General features: G+C 26.5%; 1 protein-coding gene across 6 annotated transcripts in view; it reads left to right on the top strand.

Annotated features, from left to right (window-relative positions):
• PolQ (DNA polymerase theta) overlaps positions 1-19,702 on the top strand; it is a 120,465-nt gene that overhangs the window by 98,447 nt on the left and 2,316 nt on the right. For 5 of the 6 annotated variants that reach the window (XM_087159678.1, XM_087159676.1, XM_087159677.1 and 2 more), the window contains 11 exons: positions 482-725; positions 1,943-4,284; positions 5,402-5,521; positions 6,659-6,931; positions 8,943-9,092; positions 10,468-10,649; positions 11,944-12,153; positions 13,090-13,357; positions 15,350-15,534; positions 17,553-17,664; positions 17,742-18,005. In XM_087159678.1, the coding sequence (XP_087015804.1) occupies positions 482-725; positions 1,943-4,284; positions 5,402-5,521; positions 6,659-6,931; positions 8,943-9,092; positions 10,468-10,649; positions 11,944-12,153; positions 13,090-13,357; positions 15,350-15,534; positions 17,553-17,664; positions 17,742-18,005 (4,350 nt within the window). The remainder of the gene's footprint in view (positions 1-481; positions 726-1,942; positions 4,285-5,401; positions 5,522-6,658; positions 6,932-8,942; positions 9,093-10,467; positions 10,650-11,943; positions 12,154-13,089; positions 13,358-15,349; positions 15,535-17,552; positions 17,665-17,741; positions 18,006-19,702) is intronic. The other variant, XM_087159679.1, reaches the window with a different exon arrangement.

Genomic DNA, 19,702 nt, shown 5'->3' with positions numbered 1-19,702 from the left:
AAGAGTGGCTTTTTTCCATGGTTTTCTTTAATCGCCAAAAAAACTTCCCTTTCCTGGTTTGTACAAAGGAAAATAACAAAAATGAAAAAATATACAATATGTAAATATTATAAAAAAGTTTTATTTTCATTTAAATATCTCTTTAGAAGCATTATAAATTAACTATTGTTTGTGTGCTTTTTGATACTAACCAATAATTTCTTCTAAAAAAAATTGTGATTTAAATTACTGATTTTAATTATTATTCGTTTTAAATTGCTAAGACCCTAAATTGTTATTATGGAAACTTTATGGTTTACTTATTCTCGAAATGGTCTTAATTCCTTTTTATCTTTCACTTAGCAAAGTTAAAACTATAAGCATGTATTCAGTTATTAGAATTTTGTAATGACACCTAATAAAAACATGTATTGAAACTTCTAAATTTTTAATTCTACTTACATATATTTTTAATTCTACTTACATAAATTTCCTATTTTAGGAATGCTTACAATATTTTGCAGTCGATTGAAGTGGCACAATTTGGAGCTACTTTTTTCGCACTTCCAACGTCGAGTGCATTTTGGTATACAACAAGAGTTATGTGATTTAGTGAGACTGTCAACTTTGAATGCCCAGAGAGCCAGAGCATTGTATAATGCTGGATATGAAACAGTAGCATCATTAGCTAGTGCCTCTCAAGAAGACATAACTCTACTTTTGTGTAACATGGGTTCCTTTGAAAGGTTAATATTAATTTAAATTTGTAACAAATTATTCTAAAATATTTATTATTTTACTGTGCATTTTTTGATATTTTATAATGCTAATTATTTAATGTAGTAAATTACATTTTGTTTATTTAATTTGTTTTGAAGATAACTTGCAAGTGCTCAAAATAAGATAAGTGTGATTTTTTAAAATGTTTCCTCTGATGGCTAACTAATAAAAACTAACAAAATATTTTTAATGCAAAAAAGTATGACATTTTTAAATATTTCTTCCGATACCTATCCAATAATTTTAAAATGATTAAAACAGTTTTTTAAAAAAAGTGTTTTATTGCTATATAAATCATTTTCGAATATTATTTTCAATTCAAGTATTTTTATTATGGAAGCAATGAGTCAAAAATTATTTAGTTTATTGCATTTTTAACTTCTACTCTTCTGCTCAGAATACAATAAATAAAGTGATTTTTGTTAGTTCTAAAAAATCAAAAAGAAAGTTAATTAATTGTGAAGTTTTAATACTAATAAAGTTTTGTCACTTATATATTACAACAATATGGAACTATAGTTCGTTCACCAGGAATTGGCACTTGGCTCCACCCCCTTTGGATGCAGAGTTTATTTCAGCGCATGAGTAAAAGGAGAAACATCTCCGCTCTTGAAATTGAGACAGCCCTTAATGCGCACCAAAGGCAAGCAGAGAATTCTTTTTCAGTCACTTACTTCAAATTTTCATCTGCTATTATACCTTTTGTAACTCTAGCCAATTAAATATATTTTAAATTTAAAAAATGCTGTTTTTCTAACAAAATATCTCAAAAAGGACAAATTATTCACTCGAAAGAATGAAATATCATAAATTTTTTGAAATAAAATGCAAATAAAGATTGCGAAATAAATATTTTTGTCATACGATTGCCAAATAGCAACCTTGTTCAGAATTATTCACATCCTTCTCCCAAAAATTGCGAGATAGTATCGTCGGATACCACGTGATGAAGGCGAAGCCAAGTGCCAACTCCTGGTGAATGAGCTATAGTTGTTTTTCCACAAAATTTCCTTTAGAATTTTATTTTTAACAAAACTTTTTTAATTTAATTAACTTTTGATTTTGAAATTATTCATTTGATTTTTAAATCATTCATGGACTTATTTAATTTTTATATTATTAGTAATTGGTGTTTATATTTAATTTACTTAGAAATAATTAATAATTATCATAACTTTTTTAGTGCTAAACAATTAGATGGAGATCTTGCTCAAGAAGCTTTAGAACGTTATGAAACTAAACGAATTAGAATTACTGGAAAAGAAGGAGTTTGTGAAAAAGAAGCTGCTCATTTAATCATTCAAGAAGCTCGACACTTTATTAAGCAGGAGTTAGGAATTGATAAAATATCTTGGGGTAACTTGAATAATCATCTAATCAAGCAAAGTGAAAGTTCTATAAGTAACTCATCTAGTGATGAAATCATTGTCTCAGAAAACACTCATTACAAAGAAATAACCTCTGCAAATCCTATCAATGATAATAAAATTACTGAAGCTGTAGATTTATTAAAGACATCAGAAATATTAGATAATTCTAAATCTTCAATTAAATGTAATAGCTTAAATGATGAGAGTGTTTGTGTAAATGATTCTCGACTTCAGATTGTATCACCAGTTCCAGAAAAACTTTCTTCTGTTAAAAATGAAACTATACCTCTTCGGGAAAGTGATGATTCTAGAAAAAGTTTATCATTTCTCCTGCATGAATTGAATGAAACATATGTGAGTCAAAATGAATTGAATTTAAAGACTAATATCACAACTGAAGGAACATTTAAACCAAATCTGGATAGGAATATTACTGACTTTAAAACCCATTGTAAAAATCAAACAGAAATTGAAAATGTGTTCGATTCATTAAATCTCGAAACAGAAGATGCAGTTAAAAATATTTCTTTTAGTGAGTTTCTTCTGTCTCAAACATGTGAAATTGGTGATATTTACTTTGCCCAAACTTCTATTTGTGATGATAAAACAAAAGCTATTGAAAAAAATTTATCTGGTGTTGCTGATTTTGAAGATGATTTTATAGATAGTTCTGTAAAAGTTAATAATATTACTTTAGAAAAAACATCTCTAAAGAATTCTAGAAAACTGTCTTTTGTGAAAAATAAACAAAACATTGGAGATAGCTTTATTAATGATTTAGGAATGGATTGTATGGCTGAAAGCTTTTCCTTTAATTTTCAAAACTCTTTCAAGCAGCCTTTAAACTATTCACTTAGTATAGAAGAAGAAAATCATGAGAATAACAAAAATATTTGTGATTTAAAAAATAAAACTATTACGTCAAAAATAATGACAAATGTACAAACTCATAGTACTCCAAAACAGGATGCAGAACGTGATAGTAATACTCTAAGCGTGTCGAGAATATCTGATGTATGCCATAATCGAAATCAACACTTAGAGAATGTATCAAATAGAACAAAAGTCAACCAATGCAAAATAAATAATTCTTGCAATTCTCAACTCCATTCTGATAAAGAATTGACTGTGAATGAAACTAGTGGAGATATTTTTGAATCGGATGATAGCTTTGTTGCTAAATGCTTCAATGTAGAAAATAAAACCGTAACAATTGATATTGTTCCTAATGATAAAAAGTCAACTTCTGAAACTAGTACTGATTTATTTGATGAGGATTGCTTAGAAAATGTGTGCAAATCATTTTCATTTGATGAAAATGAATCTAAGAAAACATCCGATGTCTACACAGGATGTATTAATATTTCTCAAAAATGTGCACCTGAACATCCTTCTTTACCTCTTTCTGCTCTTTCAAAAAGATTAAGTGCTAGTACTAGAACACCATCTTCTGATCCCTTAAAAAAGCCAAAAATTAGTGCATCTAGTTCTCCTGTTCCACTTCATCCTAAACACAGTGCTATTGAAGAAAATAAAAAGGACATTAGTAATGTTGCTATAAATAAGCTTGAACATTCCAAAACAGTCGATCAGTTATGTTGTAACAAAAAGGAAGATAATTCTTTGAAACTAGAAAATCATTCTAAATTTTGGACATCTTGGGGATCTTCTGAATCATTTTCTGAAATAAAACATGAAACTATTCCAGTTTTGATAGAAAATGATTCCAATAAAGATGATGATCCAGTAAATAAGAATGTAGACCAAATTTCTTCATTTATTCTGGATTCGGTTGATAATGACCTATTTGATAGCTCTGCTTTAAATTGTGTGTCTCACACTCCAGACGATAAAAAACGTGAAAATACATTTTTCTACAAAAGTACTGCTTCTACAGCTCAAATAAATTGTTGCACTGAGGAGTTTAGCAAAAACAAGAAAGTTAATAGTTCATCACTTGCAACAAACATTGGCAATATTTCGAAATTATTCAACAAAATAAACGACCTACCATCTTTTGAAACCGTAGATATTTCGGATTCAGAAATAATCCCGTTTTTGAAAAAATTAGCTGAAGTTCCGAACTTTGCTCTTTCAGTTGCATGTGAAAAACTAGAAGAGAAACGAAACGTTATAGGACCTCCTAATCTGTCAGGTATTGCAATTTTTATTTCTGATTCATCAAATTTTTTTTTACAAATTATTTAGTTATTTTTAACTGAAGTAATGAAATTAAATATAATTTTTAGTCATTCATTAACTCATTGTGCCACAATGGTTAAGGTACTGAGTTGGCATTGCGATGGACTAGGGTTCGAGGTCTAATAGATAAGTCGACTCAGATTAATGGGTACCTGCAGGTCTGGAAAGTAAAATAGGCCACATTACCACCATCATGCATTTAGTTTCAAAATTGAGGCCTTAACCCAAGCTTTGTTTTCTATTCATTATTCAAAACAACTCTCACAAACCTATTTTACACATTAAAATGAAATGTTTCAGAAAATTCATTAGTGAGAACTGGGTAATATTTGCATACCGATTCGGACTAGGTGCGTCATTTTCTTACTTCATTATTCAACATTTTATCGTTGCTGTGATGTTATTTGGGTAGAATTTTATAAATTTTTCTTTACCTGATAATGTTAATTTTTATACTTGTTTGCAAGTGTTGGCTGGGCATTACTGCAGGTTAAAGTTTTATATTACTGGCGTGATATTCTTCCATCTTTCTAAAGTTTAGAGGAAAATAATAAAGGAAAATGATATGTAAAATTAATTATTTTTCTTTATATTTTCTCATTATTTTGTTTTATTTTATTTCTATTTTTTTATTTCTATTTTTTTTCTCTTTAATTATGAATTGTTTATAAAGCTTAATGGCTTGTTGGACTGTCAATGTACAGTGTGCCGAAAGAAAAGGACCACCCTGAATAATTTTTGATCTAATGATCAGATCTTCATGTTCTAGAACTCGATCTTAATGGCTCGAGGGAGTGACCTCAAACATGCTAATTAATAAGGGCAAACAATATTTTAAGTTAAGAAATCACACACAAAAACTTACTTTCTAGAATAAACATACATTTTTTTCTATGGATTTGGATTTTTAACCACCAAAATATTTAGTTTTAAATTTGTTTATACTTTTTTGTACGTTGTAATTAATGAAGCTTTATAATTATTAATGAAATTATTATTTATTTAACTTTAAATTGCCTTGTTTTATTATAATTCTGCAGAACTATTAATTTTAACTAATTTTCTGTTAGGTGACAGAAATACACATACTGAAAAGAATTGCTGTATCATAAATCCAGATATAATTGTTAGAGGGATTTCTATATGTTGTGGTGGTCCATCTTTTTACATTAGAATTTCAAATGACCTTGGTAAGTCTAACATAGAAACTATTGAAAATATGGTGCATGTTATAAACGTGTGTGGTGTACCTTTAAAAAGTATCTTTTTTCACATGTTATTTTGAACTGTACAGTTTTTATTGTGATATATATATATATATATATATATATATATATATATATATATATATATATATATATATATATATATATTTTTCAAAAGCTTTGGATAATCTTTTTATGTTATTCCTTTTCTGTAAATCCTTTTTTTAATTTATTATTCAAAACGAAACGCTTTCTCACACTTTTTCACATCCTGTCCTTTAATCTATTTTTGGTTCAAGTATGCATTAATTAAAATTAAGACATTTTCTCCTTTGCTCTTTGTGGGAATCGTGCCACCTATTTAAGAAACCAATTACAATTACTGTCATTTTCCTTATTCCCTAAAACGAGACATTTTATGGATTTTCTTTGCAAGATTTTCCTATTATAGAGCCGCACGATGATTTTGACAAACTCTCTCTCGGCCATCATCACATAATGATTAAATAAAATTAATTTGCTCTTTTTAAAATCTTTTGCCGTCTGTTTTTTCTGCTCACGTGATTGCCACCATTATATATGCTCATGAAATAAGTTTAAAGTATAGAGAAAACAAGGAAAATAACAAAGATTAATGATAAGAAAGAAGAAAAAAATTTTAAATAATTTTAGAAAATATATAGTAAGAAGGTGGCAAATATATAAATATATAACCAAAAGTAGTACTCGTTTTTGCGGATATAATCGTCTGAGCTGATAAAGAAATTATATCTTTTAATTTTTTGTTTTCTGCATTTTTGATGTATATTTTTTTATTAAATATTTTTTTTAAATATTTTATTTTTAAAAAAAATTCTTTCTTCTACTTTTATTAATCTTTATTATTTGCCATGTTTTCTCTATATTTTTAACTTATATATATATATATATGTATAGAGTGAGAGAGAGAGAACATAATTAAGGCATGTGTGTATGTATATATATCATGCCTAAATTATATGGTGCAATCCAACTTCTATGTTTGTATGTCAAAAAATTAACTCGTGATATTCAAAAAATTGGTGTGGACAAATCATAATTGAAATGTGTAAATAAAAGATTTATTTTCCGTTTTTCTTGTAGAAAGTTCCTCTTTCATGGAGGTAAAGGATAAAATTAAAGTTCTACAACAGTTTTTTCACAGTCAACTGAAAAATGGAACTTTGATTATTTATAACTTAATTAATTATTACAAAATATTATGGCAAGGGTGCAATATTTGCTTAAATCTTAGCAAGGATATTTCGTATCTTGATCCATCTATAGCTGCATGGTTGCTTGATCCATCACTAGGTTTTGTGTCTTTGGAAGATTTAACTCATAGATATCTGCCCAATTCAACTTATTATATGCAAAGTAAGTAAAACATTAAGTTAAAATTAAAATTATTATGTGCATATTAGTGTTAGATAAATGTATTTTAAAATGTTATTCTATCTTTGTCTGCAACATTTTTTTAAACTTTAATAAAGAGTTACATAGTTCCAAAATTTTTCGCACATAATGATAAGTACGATATAGTACAATTTTCAAGAGACTGTTAGAACAAAAAATACCTACACACATGAAATTTACAAGATAATTAAATTTTATATAAGACTACAAAACAAAAATTTCATTATAGTGTTTATTTGTATGTAATAATAACATCGAAACATTTATATTTAAATTGTGTAGTAATAGATATGGTGTGTTAAAATGCCCTCAGACAGTTTACTTTTAAGTTTTACCATGAGGTGCTACAGTAATCTTTCCTTTTCTTTCTTTCTTTATTTTTTTGCATCACACTTAGTTTGTGAAACTGTTTGATCAAGTGTGTCATGTTATTTTGCCTCTGATTTTTGATTTTATCACTTTAAATTACTTTCAATTCTTGTAATAAATTTTTTTATTAAATCTTATTGTGTGCCCTGATTTTACAATTTAAAATTGTAAAATTTGCCAGTGTAATTTTTTTCAGCAAGCTTCAGCCTTGGAATTATCCAATCATTTAAAGATCGTTACACTAAACAACTGGTTAGGCAATCATTTCTTTTTCTTGATTCTGGTGGCCAGCAAGATGCTTCGAAATGAAAAATAAGTGTTCTGGAAGCTCTGAATTTGATTTCAGCAGCATTGGACAGTGTCGACTAAAATGAATTACAAATGTGTTTCAAAAAGCTTTCTGGAGTTTATTGCTTCTTACTGCAGCACACATTCCATTACTTGTTCATCTTTTCAATATCTTATTTAATACTTGCCCCAAATGATAGCAATGAAAACAATGAAGATTAGCAAAAAATATCGTAGGATATACCTTCCACTGTTCAAGAGTTTAAAAGAACAAAATCTCTGAAGCATTTGCAAATGCAAACCATAAAGCAAATTTGCAAACTTTAGCAAGGAATATTGATGAAGTTTAATTCTAAAGCAAAAAACATGTAAAGTTACTTATTTTTTCTAGTAGTTCATCTCAATAATGTAATTCTTTGAAAAATATACATATATGTTTTTTTATCCTGCTTTGTGCGTTTTTTAACCCTAGTACAACAAAAAACTTAAAATCGGGGCTCCACTGTATTTTTATACAATCATTTTTTTCCCTAAGTAAAGAATAACAATTAGGTAAAAAATATAACCATATTAAATTATATATATTTATATTACAACTAAAGCTCAAAAGCTGTTAATGCACACATTATCTAACTAATCATCAAGCTAACTAAGATAACTTTAACAGATATCAAGAGTAGAATTAATAGTCTTTTAATTTTACCTGGATAATGTACATATTACTGGCTTTTGTATCATTAAAGCTCAAAATTTTTTTCGCTCATATTATTAACTAATTTGTTGAGTTTTTGATAAAACTAACTCTATCATTTAGATATTTATGAAAACATAAACATTAATTTCCTTAGTTTCATATTTTAAGCCATTTAATTATTTGTATTATAGTTTTTAACTGATTGATGATTTATTCTATTAACTAATTTGTTTATTGCCTGGTTTTATCCACTTCATTTAAATATCAAAGAATAAATTATGTTAATTTAAGAGTACAAATACGTTGCTGATATTGTTCTTATTTTGCCTTTAACATGTGCCTAGTAGGTAAAATGCAGTGTAATGAGTACCTACTGTGTAATGTGCAGATTTCGTAGATAAGTTCATTAATGAGTCAAATTTTTGGATCTATTGTTTATCCTAGATAACATGCACATTATCTTGATAACTTTAGAATAATTGATTTCTGTCCTTTGGTAGTAAAATATATCTAGGTATATAATCTTTGGACGTATGTAAAGTTTCTTAAGTTTGATTTGCTATTTTCAGCAATGTCTTATATTAAATGATTTATTTTGTGCCTATTTTAATTTATTTTCAGATCAGGACAATAAAATTAATTTGGGATCAAATTATTGGAGTTCTGTATCTGGAAAACAAAGATCTTCTACTGAAGCCAATATTTTATATCATTTGATGGTCAAGATTATGAAAGACCTTCAAAATCAAAAGTTGTACAACTGTTTTAAAAGTAATTACAATAAGTATTTTGTTTCTGAAATATTTTATTTGAATATTGATTTTAATGTTTGTGTTTTTATTTCTGTGTAACATTTTTTTTTATTTATTATGGTTTGTAATGAGTATGAGTTCATGTTATATTGATACATATTATATAGTTCTCGTTAAAAGTTATTGATGAAAATTTTGAAGTTTTTCATTTATTCTTATTTTTTAAAAGTTTAATTTTTATGAAATAATTCATAGAATAATAATAGAATATTTCATAGAATAATAATTAAATTAAAACTTTTGCACGTGCAGATAATGTATCAAACTTTTGTTTGTCTTAAAATTTTAGAGAACATAAATATGTTTCTTAACTTAATCATTTTCACATTTCTAAGCAATGAAAAATTATGTGAAGCTAGTTAAACATTTCTTGCTTACACTTTAAATTTCGAGCAAAATAAGATGCATTTTTTATATTTACATTAAAAAAAATTTATTTCCTATTTTCTGTACTGTTAATTATAGAGAACTTGAAAAAATTCTTTTTTTCCCCCTTCTTCCCTTGCTTTCTATGTGCTACTTTCTCTATACGTAAAAAGTACACACATGTGATCAAGTTGTGTAATAAAAAAAAAATCTAAAATATTTAGTTTCTTACTTGAATTAGTTTTTAAATGTCTTATATAATTTAAAAATAAAAACTGTTACTGTTAACAAAAATAGATTAAAAAAGGAGATAATTGTATTTTCTCAAAACATAAGTAACAAATAAAAGCATCAACTTTCTCAATTGGTAAGAAAAAGAATCTTTCATAAAAGCTGACTTCTTCAAGAATCTCCAAATTGGAAGGATCTTTAAAGGATCCCTTTTTTTTAAAATTGTTTTCTTATATTGTTGCAGCAAAACACATGCATGAGGAATTTTTTTATTTTGTAAAATTGTTGGTATATGTCAGAAATTTCAGAATTTTTACATATTTGGTTGAGTATCTAAATATTTTATACCATTAGGAATTTAATGACGTAATTGTTTTTTATTTTCATATTTCCATGGAATTAAAAATTGCAGAATATTTTAGAAACTATTTTATTATCTAAAAATTACTTAAAATTATGACCTTATTAATATTAAGGCTGTTTTAAAGAAATCTGCTAATTAATGTTTTTGGTGATTCTTATTAGAAAAAAGTTTAAATGTAATAGAAGTATAAACTTCATTGAAAGATATACAAAATCTTGTTGGTAATTTTAAATAAAAGAATATATACTATTCTTTATGGAATATGTGGAATATATACTCCTTTAAGTATCTACAACCTACATCAACCATCTAAAACCAAAAAAAAAGGTTTATAAAAGTGCTTTTTTAGTATACATTTAATTTCTTCTTGCAGACATAGAAATGCCATCTGCGTTATCTTTGGCTAAAATGGAGCAAAATGGATTAGGGTTTGATTATGACCTTGCAGCTGCATATTTGCAAGACTTACAGAAAAAACAAAAAGATGTTTTGGACAAATCCTATCAGATAGCTGGGAGACGATTTAATATATCATCTTCAAGGGATATATCTAGGGTTTGTTTCGTTATTTCTTTTTCTAGTTTTTGCTAATGTGAGAATAATTTTACTTGCTAGAAGATATATATATATATATATATATATATATATATATATATATATATATATATATATATATATATATATATATATATATATATATATATATATATATATATATATATATATATATATATATATAAATTTATAGTTGTGTATTGTAATGTATATTGTCGCAGTGCAGTTCTGTGCCTTTTGAGTAGAAGTTTGTGTTGTGATCAAATTGTATTTTGCTCATTGTCATTAAAAAATTTGAATGTGATTTTTAATTAATCTCCTGATGACATCTATTGTAAGAGATTGAGTGTACTAGAGTTAGTCATCCAATTAGTTGAATTTATATGAGTTTAGCTCTGATGCAGTTAAATATGTTGTGCTACCATGCTCTATGCATGCCTGAAAATTAGCAAGTTTCTTGTTGACAGTTTCAACAGTAGGGATTAGAGTAAGTAACAATGGATAATGAAGATAAAGCTGCCATTCTTATGGACTGTACAACAGCATGTAGCTCCCAGGGTTGTAAAAAGAAACCTGGGTTTTTCTTATGGGTTTAATTAGGTTTTTTTTTCCAAAATAAATTGTAAGCCTTGCTGCTTTAATAAATACCATTAATTTGATTAAGGATAAACCACTAATAATGACACTCCAATTATCTTTTGTAGGATTTACCTATTCTGTTTTAGAATTATGAAAAACTACTTGAATATTTAAGTGAAAAAATAAATTTTTTATTTTAATTCAAATAAAATACAGCAATTTTTAAAGTAAATTTTTAACACATAAAATTTACTTCTGCAATGTTGCATTTCATTACTTTTCCAACTGTGTTATTATATCCTATCTTATATGTAGGGAAAGAGAACTTCTAGAATAAGCTCTAGTATTCCAACAACAAGGAATCCATCAGAACAAGCATTTCACCAATTAAAAGCTGCTGTATTTTAATCTATGTAATTTATATTTTATTCTATTATAAACTTAATATCTAGAGCGAATTGGGTAATAATAAAATGCAATCATGAAAAAACCCACACAGGTTTTTACAGATTGGGTAAAATTATAACATCTCTATTGCGCCTCTTGGCAGAAGATGATCACCTGCCACGACAGATTGGGCTGCTGTAAGCAGCATCACATCACTATTATACAATAAAATTACAGTTGAGGAATAGCATAATTCCAATGTATATTGTGGTTGAGTACCTTTTCTAAATTGTACATGTATATATGTTTATTTTTTTATTTTTTGTAGATTTTATTTAAGGAACTAAAACTAAACATTGATCTAGCACCTGACAGCCCTAAAATTCAAAGACATTTAGGTATTGGTTCCACTGCTCGTAGTAGGAAGCTTCCACCTGAGCTCAAAACCAACAAAGAATGTTTGGAAAAAATAATGCATTTACATCCTCTTCCAAAAGCAATTCTTGATTGGAGAAGACTCTCTTTTGCCACAACAAAAGTAATATTGGTTTTTATCCATGTCTGTGTATACTTATATATTTATTAGATCATATATTAATCATGCCTGTTTATAAAATTACTTTTATCATTATTTGTTATAAATTACAGATTATTGTTGTTTATTTTCTTTAAGATTAGAAATTAAAATTTTTCAATTCTTTATTATTTATTTTTTCTTTAAGTGTAATGTTTTATGTGTATGTATCCACATTTTTTGATCAACTTCAATTTAAATATAATATTTTAATGATAATAACTTCAGTTGAAAGGTCTTTTATAATTATTTGTTTCTTGAGAAATAAATATTACTGTTGGTTTTGTGTCATTTGAACATTTTCTTAGTTAATACCTAAATATAAATTTTTATTTATTAAAATGGCTTTATTTAATGATTTTATCCCAGACCAAAAAAATAAACTTAGTTTTTTTAAAATGACAAATTGTTATATTTTGAAAATTAAAAGCTATAATAAATCTTTATTTCATCCTGCCAAAATTTGTATTTCCAATGAAAATTTTGTCGAAAAACAGCTATTTGTCCAGGCTTAAAACTTTTTTGCAACTATGTGTATGTTTTATAAATTATTCTGCTTTCTTTAACTGATTAATGTATCTTTTAAAATTTGAAAGTAAAATATGTGAAAAGGGTCAAGTATGAGCCTTAGAAATTTTTTAATTAAATGTATTTATTTGTCTTATGGTCAAATGAAATTACAAATTTGAGTGCTATACCATATTTTAGTGATGTTTGTGTAACCAATAATTTATTTTACTATCCTGTCTATCTATGTACTGTGGTACATAATTTCTATGTTACCTATTGTTTATTTTAAAACAAATAAATTAAATGTGTCTTTAAATACATATTTAATTTATTCTATGTTGTCTTAATTTTTTTACATGTTTAGAATAAATTTTTTAATTTTATTTTTAGGTGTTAATGCCTTTGTTGAGAAAAAATAAATTTGATTCATGTTTTCAAATGAATCGATTATACAGCAACTGTTACATTTACACATTAACTGGAAGAGTGCACATGCATAACCCCAATTTGCAGTTCATTCCAAAAGATTTCAACATTGAAAATAATGTCAATGTAGTTTCTGATAATAAAGAAAATACCGATGACGATATCCATTGCAGCGAAGAAGATATTTCTCAGTTTGGTGTGAGCTTAAGAAACCTCTTTATTCCTACAAAAGGTCAAATCATTAGTTTACCTATGCTTATATTAATTTATGGATATTATCTAAAACAAAACTTAAAATCCAGTTCATTTGAATTTATCTTTAAGTTCATAAAAATAATTAATGATTAAAGTGGAAATATTTCGTCAGTGTTAGAAAAATGTTGTTTGAAATTCGATTACACATCATGAAATTGTGTAAAACGAACTGTCACGATAGTTGATGAAAATTTTTTAACTAGCAACTTTTATAAAAGAAATTAATAAAGGAATTATTAAGAAAATTAATTAAGGAAAAGTTCAAAAAACACACTTTAGAAAAGAAACTTCTTTTTCATAATTGAAAGGGAATGGTGGTTGATAACTTGGCATGTTTCAAGCACCCTAAGTGCATCACTACTTGTCAGGGCAACACACAGAGGATGAAGTCTTTGTAACAAAACAAAACAAAAAGCAGTTATAAAACATAGACAAGAAAAATTAATTTTTCTTGCATTTACTTGTTTCTAAGTTTACATAGTTCACATTCATACAATATTCTTATTGTTCTGAAATTTCAAAACATCTTGCATTTTTACTCAAACTATCATTATATTTACTTTATTAATAGATTATACTAGACTTGTGCATCTGATAAACTTAAGAAAAATTTTAAAATCGATAATTACTATCCAGTTTAACTTTTGATTTTATGACAAGACTTTCACATTGCTAAATTACCACGCTCATAATTCAAGGGTCTACTTTAAATGTGTTCACTATTATGTTAAAAAATATAAAATGCTTTCTTTTTTTACATATTTATATGTATATTTTTATTGTACTAAATTTTTGCTATCTATATAGCTTTTGTCTTGCTGTTTTATTTATGTGGCGTAGTCAAAGTTCAAGCTAAAAGCAAATGAAAAAATAAAATAAATAAAAAGACATGCTTTAGCATTTCAAGAATACTCTTAATTTTTTTTTATGTAAAGTTAATTTTATTCTTGGTGATACTGTCTAATTTTACACTATTCAATAATACTGCTGTTTCTCAATAGTTGAAAGTATAAAAATTACAAAGTGCATGTATAATAACTTGTTCTTAAATATAAACATAGCTATGATGCATTAAACTAAATTTCAAATCATCTTATTCAAAGTTTATATTTCTAGTAAAAGTTGTTCTTTTAAAAAAGAAATAATTTTTCTCTGTTTTCAAAAAACTTTCATTTGCCTTTATTATTATAAAAAGGGAAAAATATTTCATCATATTTAATTTAACATTGTTTTTTCTTTGTTTCTCTGTTGCTAAGTTTCTCACTGTTTTGTATTTAATTCACTCTTCAGGGTATTTAATTTTTTTGTTACTGTAGGCATATTTTTAACAGTAGCTCTTAGAGCAAAATATTGCTTATATATAAATGCTTTTCCACTCTGCTCAGAATTGAATATGACTCAATAAACTTCTTTCTGTGCTGCTTTTATTTGCTGTAAAAATTTTTGAGCTTATTTAATTTTGTAGTTTTCCATAAATAAGTAACACAAAATTAATCTATAATCCCCTATACAGAGCTTTAATCTTTGCAAAACTTTTTTTCTTTTAGTCAATTATCTCCACAAATTATAGTTATTCTAACTATAACTAATTTTTTCCTTTATAGTAACTTTTTACCATATCATATCTACCTATAACTTCCATAAATAACTATGATAAATTTTTCATAAATAAATATAATCCTTTTTTGTACCAGGAATATATAAACAGACTAATTCATAACGAACATATTATTAGAATATCCCGTTTGATGTGAATATATTTAGATCTTAAAAAAAGGAATGTATAAAAATATGATCAGGAGTTTATTTACAGAATATTTATTTGCATTGTAGAATAGTTAAAAACTGGGTATTTGAAATGATAATAATGTATATTATGAGTTAATTTATCTCTCTATACAATTTTTTTTTTTTTTTTGCAATTCCTTACTAAGTTGCAAATTTGTTAAAATTTTTCTATTTTATGTAGGAAGTGTTTTGTTAGCTGCAGATTATTCTCAGTTGGAACTCCGAATATTAGCTCATTTGTCGGGTGATAAGCAGCTATTAACTTCCCTCAATTCAGGAGATGATGTTTTTAAAAAAATAGCATCTGTTTGGAAAGATGTACCGTTGAAATCTGTTACAAAAGAAATAAGGGAGCAGGCAAAAAAAGTATTGCATAATTTTATTATATATTTTAAAGTTACCACATTCTTCTGTTTATAGATTTTATAGTAGATGTGTTTTAATTTTGAAAATAATATAAACTAAGGACTGAAATCATATAGAGTTTTGTTAATGGACTGCGTCATTTCATAGCTCTCAGTAATTTATTTAGATATATAATTTTTGTAAGTTTTTCCTTTGTATGATCATTTTATGTATATATTTATTAGCTCTTACAAACTTTTGAATATAAGAAACACTTTTGAACATTTGAAAAGCTTAATGGAAGAAGGTTGATTCAATGTGACATTTTTGATAAAATTGAGATTTCTCGGAAAAAGATCATAAATTTTTATTTAACTTTGCAATATAAATTTTTTTTTTTTCGCCCAAGTCTTTAAATTTTGCAGACCTTAGTGTATGAGGGACTCAGTGGATGAAGTTAAAATTGCATTTTGCAACAAACAGTTGTCAAGCAACATTTAAAATCCTTTCTCTTAATAATAAATTAAAATGCCAAAAATGCAAACATTATGACACTCTCAGTTAAGGGCTTATAAATTTCATCTTTTGAAATGTTGTAGACAAGAAATATAGCATGGCATAAACTTTATTTTTGTCAATAAATAAAGTTAAAAGCTAATTGTCTCTAAAATGTAACTCCATTCAGTTCTTTATTTAAATGGTTTTTATCTACATAAGCTGTATTTCACCAATGTTCATGTTTGTATCAAGTTTTCATCAATATATATATATATTAGATTTTTTTTTCATTTTGACACATTTTCTTTAACATTTTATAAATTCAGTTGTGGCAAAAGTTATCTAAAATTAATGAGAAGTAGGTTCAAAGAATATACATTCAGGAAGAAGGCTAGCTTTCATACACTACCTAAAATCGATCTTCTAAGGGCTAGTACAGTCCCTGAGTATATTTGGGGACACATCAGCAAAGTTTTGTCTTTAAATGAATATGCTCTCCCAAATACTGCTAGGGTTGGAAAAGAGAAAAAGTATTTTCTCTTTTTATTTATTGTTGGTCTGTCACTGCATTTTAGTACTATTTATTAACAATACTGTATTAAGATATTTCTTTGAGAATTTTTTTCATATTATCCATTATATCTGTCTGTTAATTTTGGAGTAAAAAAGAGATAATAAAATGGCGGTTAGCTGGAGGCTGCTTACCTAACCAACTGTTTCAGGTGACGTATCTTGTGCCTGTCGCTTTGCTTCTTATTCATATGCACTAAATTTTAGCACATATGATGCTCTGCTAAATCTGAGTATGTTTCTCTTCCTGTAAGTTGTTTTTTTTTTGGTATAGCATCTCATACTCAGTAGTTCCCTATGTTAGTTAAGCATTCGGAGAGCTGGTCTTCTTAGCTTTTCTATATTCTCTGATAGGTCTGTCAAAAGATTTCTTAGTCATAGATATTAAAAACTATCTAGGGTCTTATAGGAATTCTCCCTAAATAGTTTGCTTGTTCCGAAACTTTAAATATATTCAGCGATGTATATGATTTGTATTATATTTACAACAAAATAACCTGTTATAAAGATTCTGTTTTATATAATAGGAAAATATTCTTTCATTTTAATTTCTTAATCACATTGTTTTGTTCTCTTGAAATCTGTCTAAATTTTTGTATAAGTTAGTGGACAAAAGGGGTTTATTATGTAATGTATGAAAGTTTAGTTTTTGTAATAAAAAAATTTTTAGCTCTTTTTGTACATAAAAGAGTCCATATATTAAAATACAGATAGACAAACTATCTCAGCATGATTAAAAGGTATATTATACATTTATAAATAAGGTATACGTTTATGAATTTAGTGTTTTAAAAATATGAAGAAATTCAACGACAATCATCTTCAAAAAATTTTCTCTTGCTTCATAACTCATTCATACTTCTTATTTATCTTCTTTTTTTAATTTGCAAACATTTTCTTAGTCGATGTCAAACGGCTTGTTGACTGAAATCAGTTATCATTTACCAGTTGTTACAATGTTTTTTTTCCAGATATGCTATGGTATAATATATGGAATAAGTGCCAAAACTTTAGCTCAGCATTTGAAATGCACTGAAGAAGAATCCATTGTTTTTATGAAAACTTTCAAAATCTCTTACCCAAGTAAAAATTCTGTAAAAATTTATTATTATATTAAGTAAAATTTTTGTCTAGATGGTAATTATTTTTTCCCTTTCTAGGCCTTGACAGTTATTTTCAGTCTGTCATTAATAACTGTTCAACAAATGGATATATCACAACAATTACCCAACGTCGTCGGTATTTGCCATCAATAAGAAATTCAAGTAAATCACAGAGAGCACAAGCTGAGCGACAAGCAATTAATACTACTATTCAAGGATCAGCTGCTGATTTAATTAAAGCTGCAATGGTTAAAATTGAATATGAATTGAATAAAGCTTTTCCAGAAGTTTCATATCCTCTATCTTCTATAAAAAGTAACAGTAAGTTAATATAAATTTTATACACCTTATATTTCTTTTAGGGGAAAGCTTTTGTTTACCAAACAACATTTGAAAAAATAATAAAATTGTTTTTTTTTTTCTTTTTTTTTTAGTTTAGAGTGTGGAAAATGCAAACTGATTATTAAAAATAATATTTGACAAAAATATATTACTGTGGAAGGATTTCAGAATATTTATTCATTCTTTATTCATTTAATTATCAACTAATTTTCAATTTTTTCTTTATATGTTTCAAATTTTTCAAAATATGTTTGCTATTCCTGAAAAAGTTATAAATGTTTGTGGTAATTGATGGCACTATTTCAAGAATTTATATAAAAGTAAAACCTAACATTTATTAAACAAAAAACTGGGTGAAAAACGAACAATGCCCCAACAACTTCATTTGTTGCCACTCCCACTGCACACCTTGGAAAAAAATAATATTGTACAAAAAGAAATGTGACAGTTCAATTTCTTGATTAAGCAAATAATAATATTAAACAATTAAATTAAAATTCTAACACTAAAATATGTTATGCATAAGCTATTTTATTGTGAATGTGTTAAATAGCTTAATTCTTTAGATCCCTTAGTTCCTTTCAAGAATGAATCAAAAAGTGCATCATAAACTGTTTTAATTATTTTTTAACAAACAATTTACAAAATTATTTTTAAATATTAATTTCTTTTATATTTTATCAATGATAGCACTGATAAAGCAGCCTTTATAAGTAAACCTTTAAAGTAGTTTTCACTTTAGTATACAACTGTATGAATACTTTTTTTTTTTTTTTTAATCTCTCATAAATTAAAATTTGTTAGTTTCTGAGTATTTCCCTAAATTTTATGGATTTTTCAATCTACGGTAGAACCTCAATTTAACATCGCTAATCGGACTGGAAGAAAAGTTCATAAGTAACAGGACATCACTATATGAAGGGTATAAAAATTCCTGTGAAAATTAAATTTTTAATGTGTATAAATTTAATAATATTTTGTTAAATAAGTAATGTAGTTTATTTAATAAAGAAGAAACACTTAAATTATTTTACAAAAAAAAAAATCTAACAATTTCAGGGCATCCTTTTCTCTCTCTCTTGTTCTTTATGTCCTTGAGAGTAAAGGTTCAGTTTCTGCAGCACAATTGCTGCTTCATTAAATGATGGTCGAGGTTCCGAAGTTGAACATTCCCAGTTTTCTTCATCACTACTAGGTTCCAAATTTCAGCATAAGGATTTGCGCCTGATCCACAAGTCATCATATCGTTATTACATTAAGAATACTCCATAAAGTCTGTGTCAGAATTCAATTTTGAAATGCTGTCAGTATTTTTCTCGATCAGAAATAATGTAAAACTACTTTTTCTGAAACCATTAATGATACAGTATTTAGATTTTGTCCTGGCGATTGTTTATTTTTTGTTAGATGGTAAAAGTCATGCACGACTCCAACTCATTGGTATTTCTGGGAAATAGTATTAGAGGGTGCTCTAAATACCAGTTTTTTTTTTTTTTTTTACTTTATTGATATTGGAAATGCTGAGAAGACAGAAATCGTTATTTACAGGTGTCATTAAATCCGAGTTATACTGTAGTTAAATGCATAGTTGCAAATGGAACACACATTTTGTGCAGAAATTCTTTCGTAATTTTTAAATTGTTTTCTTGACAAATACTATTAATAAATATTAATGA

This window comes from Parasteatoda tepidariorum, chromosome 3 (genome assembly GCF_982258835.1).
Source record: "Parasteatoda tepidariorum strain Cologne lab strain chromosome 3, Ptep-v5.0, whole genome shotgun sequence".
In the NCBI taxonomy this organism is placed as follows: Eukaryota; Metazoa; Arthropoda; class Arachnida; order Araneae; family Theridiidae; genus Parasteatoda; species Parasteatoda tepidariorum.
The sequence above is the reverse complement of the archived record's forward strand: the minus strand, read 5'-3'. Positions and strand labels throughout refer to the sequence as shown.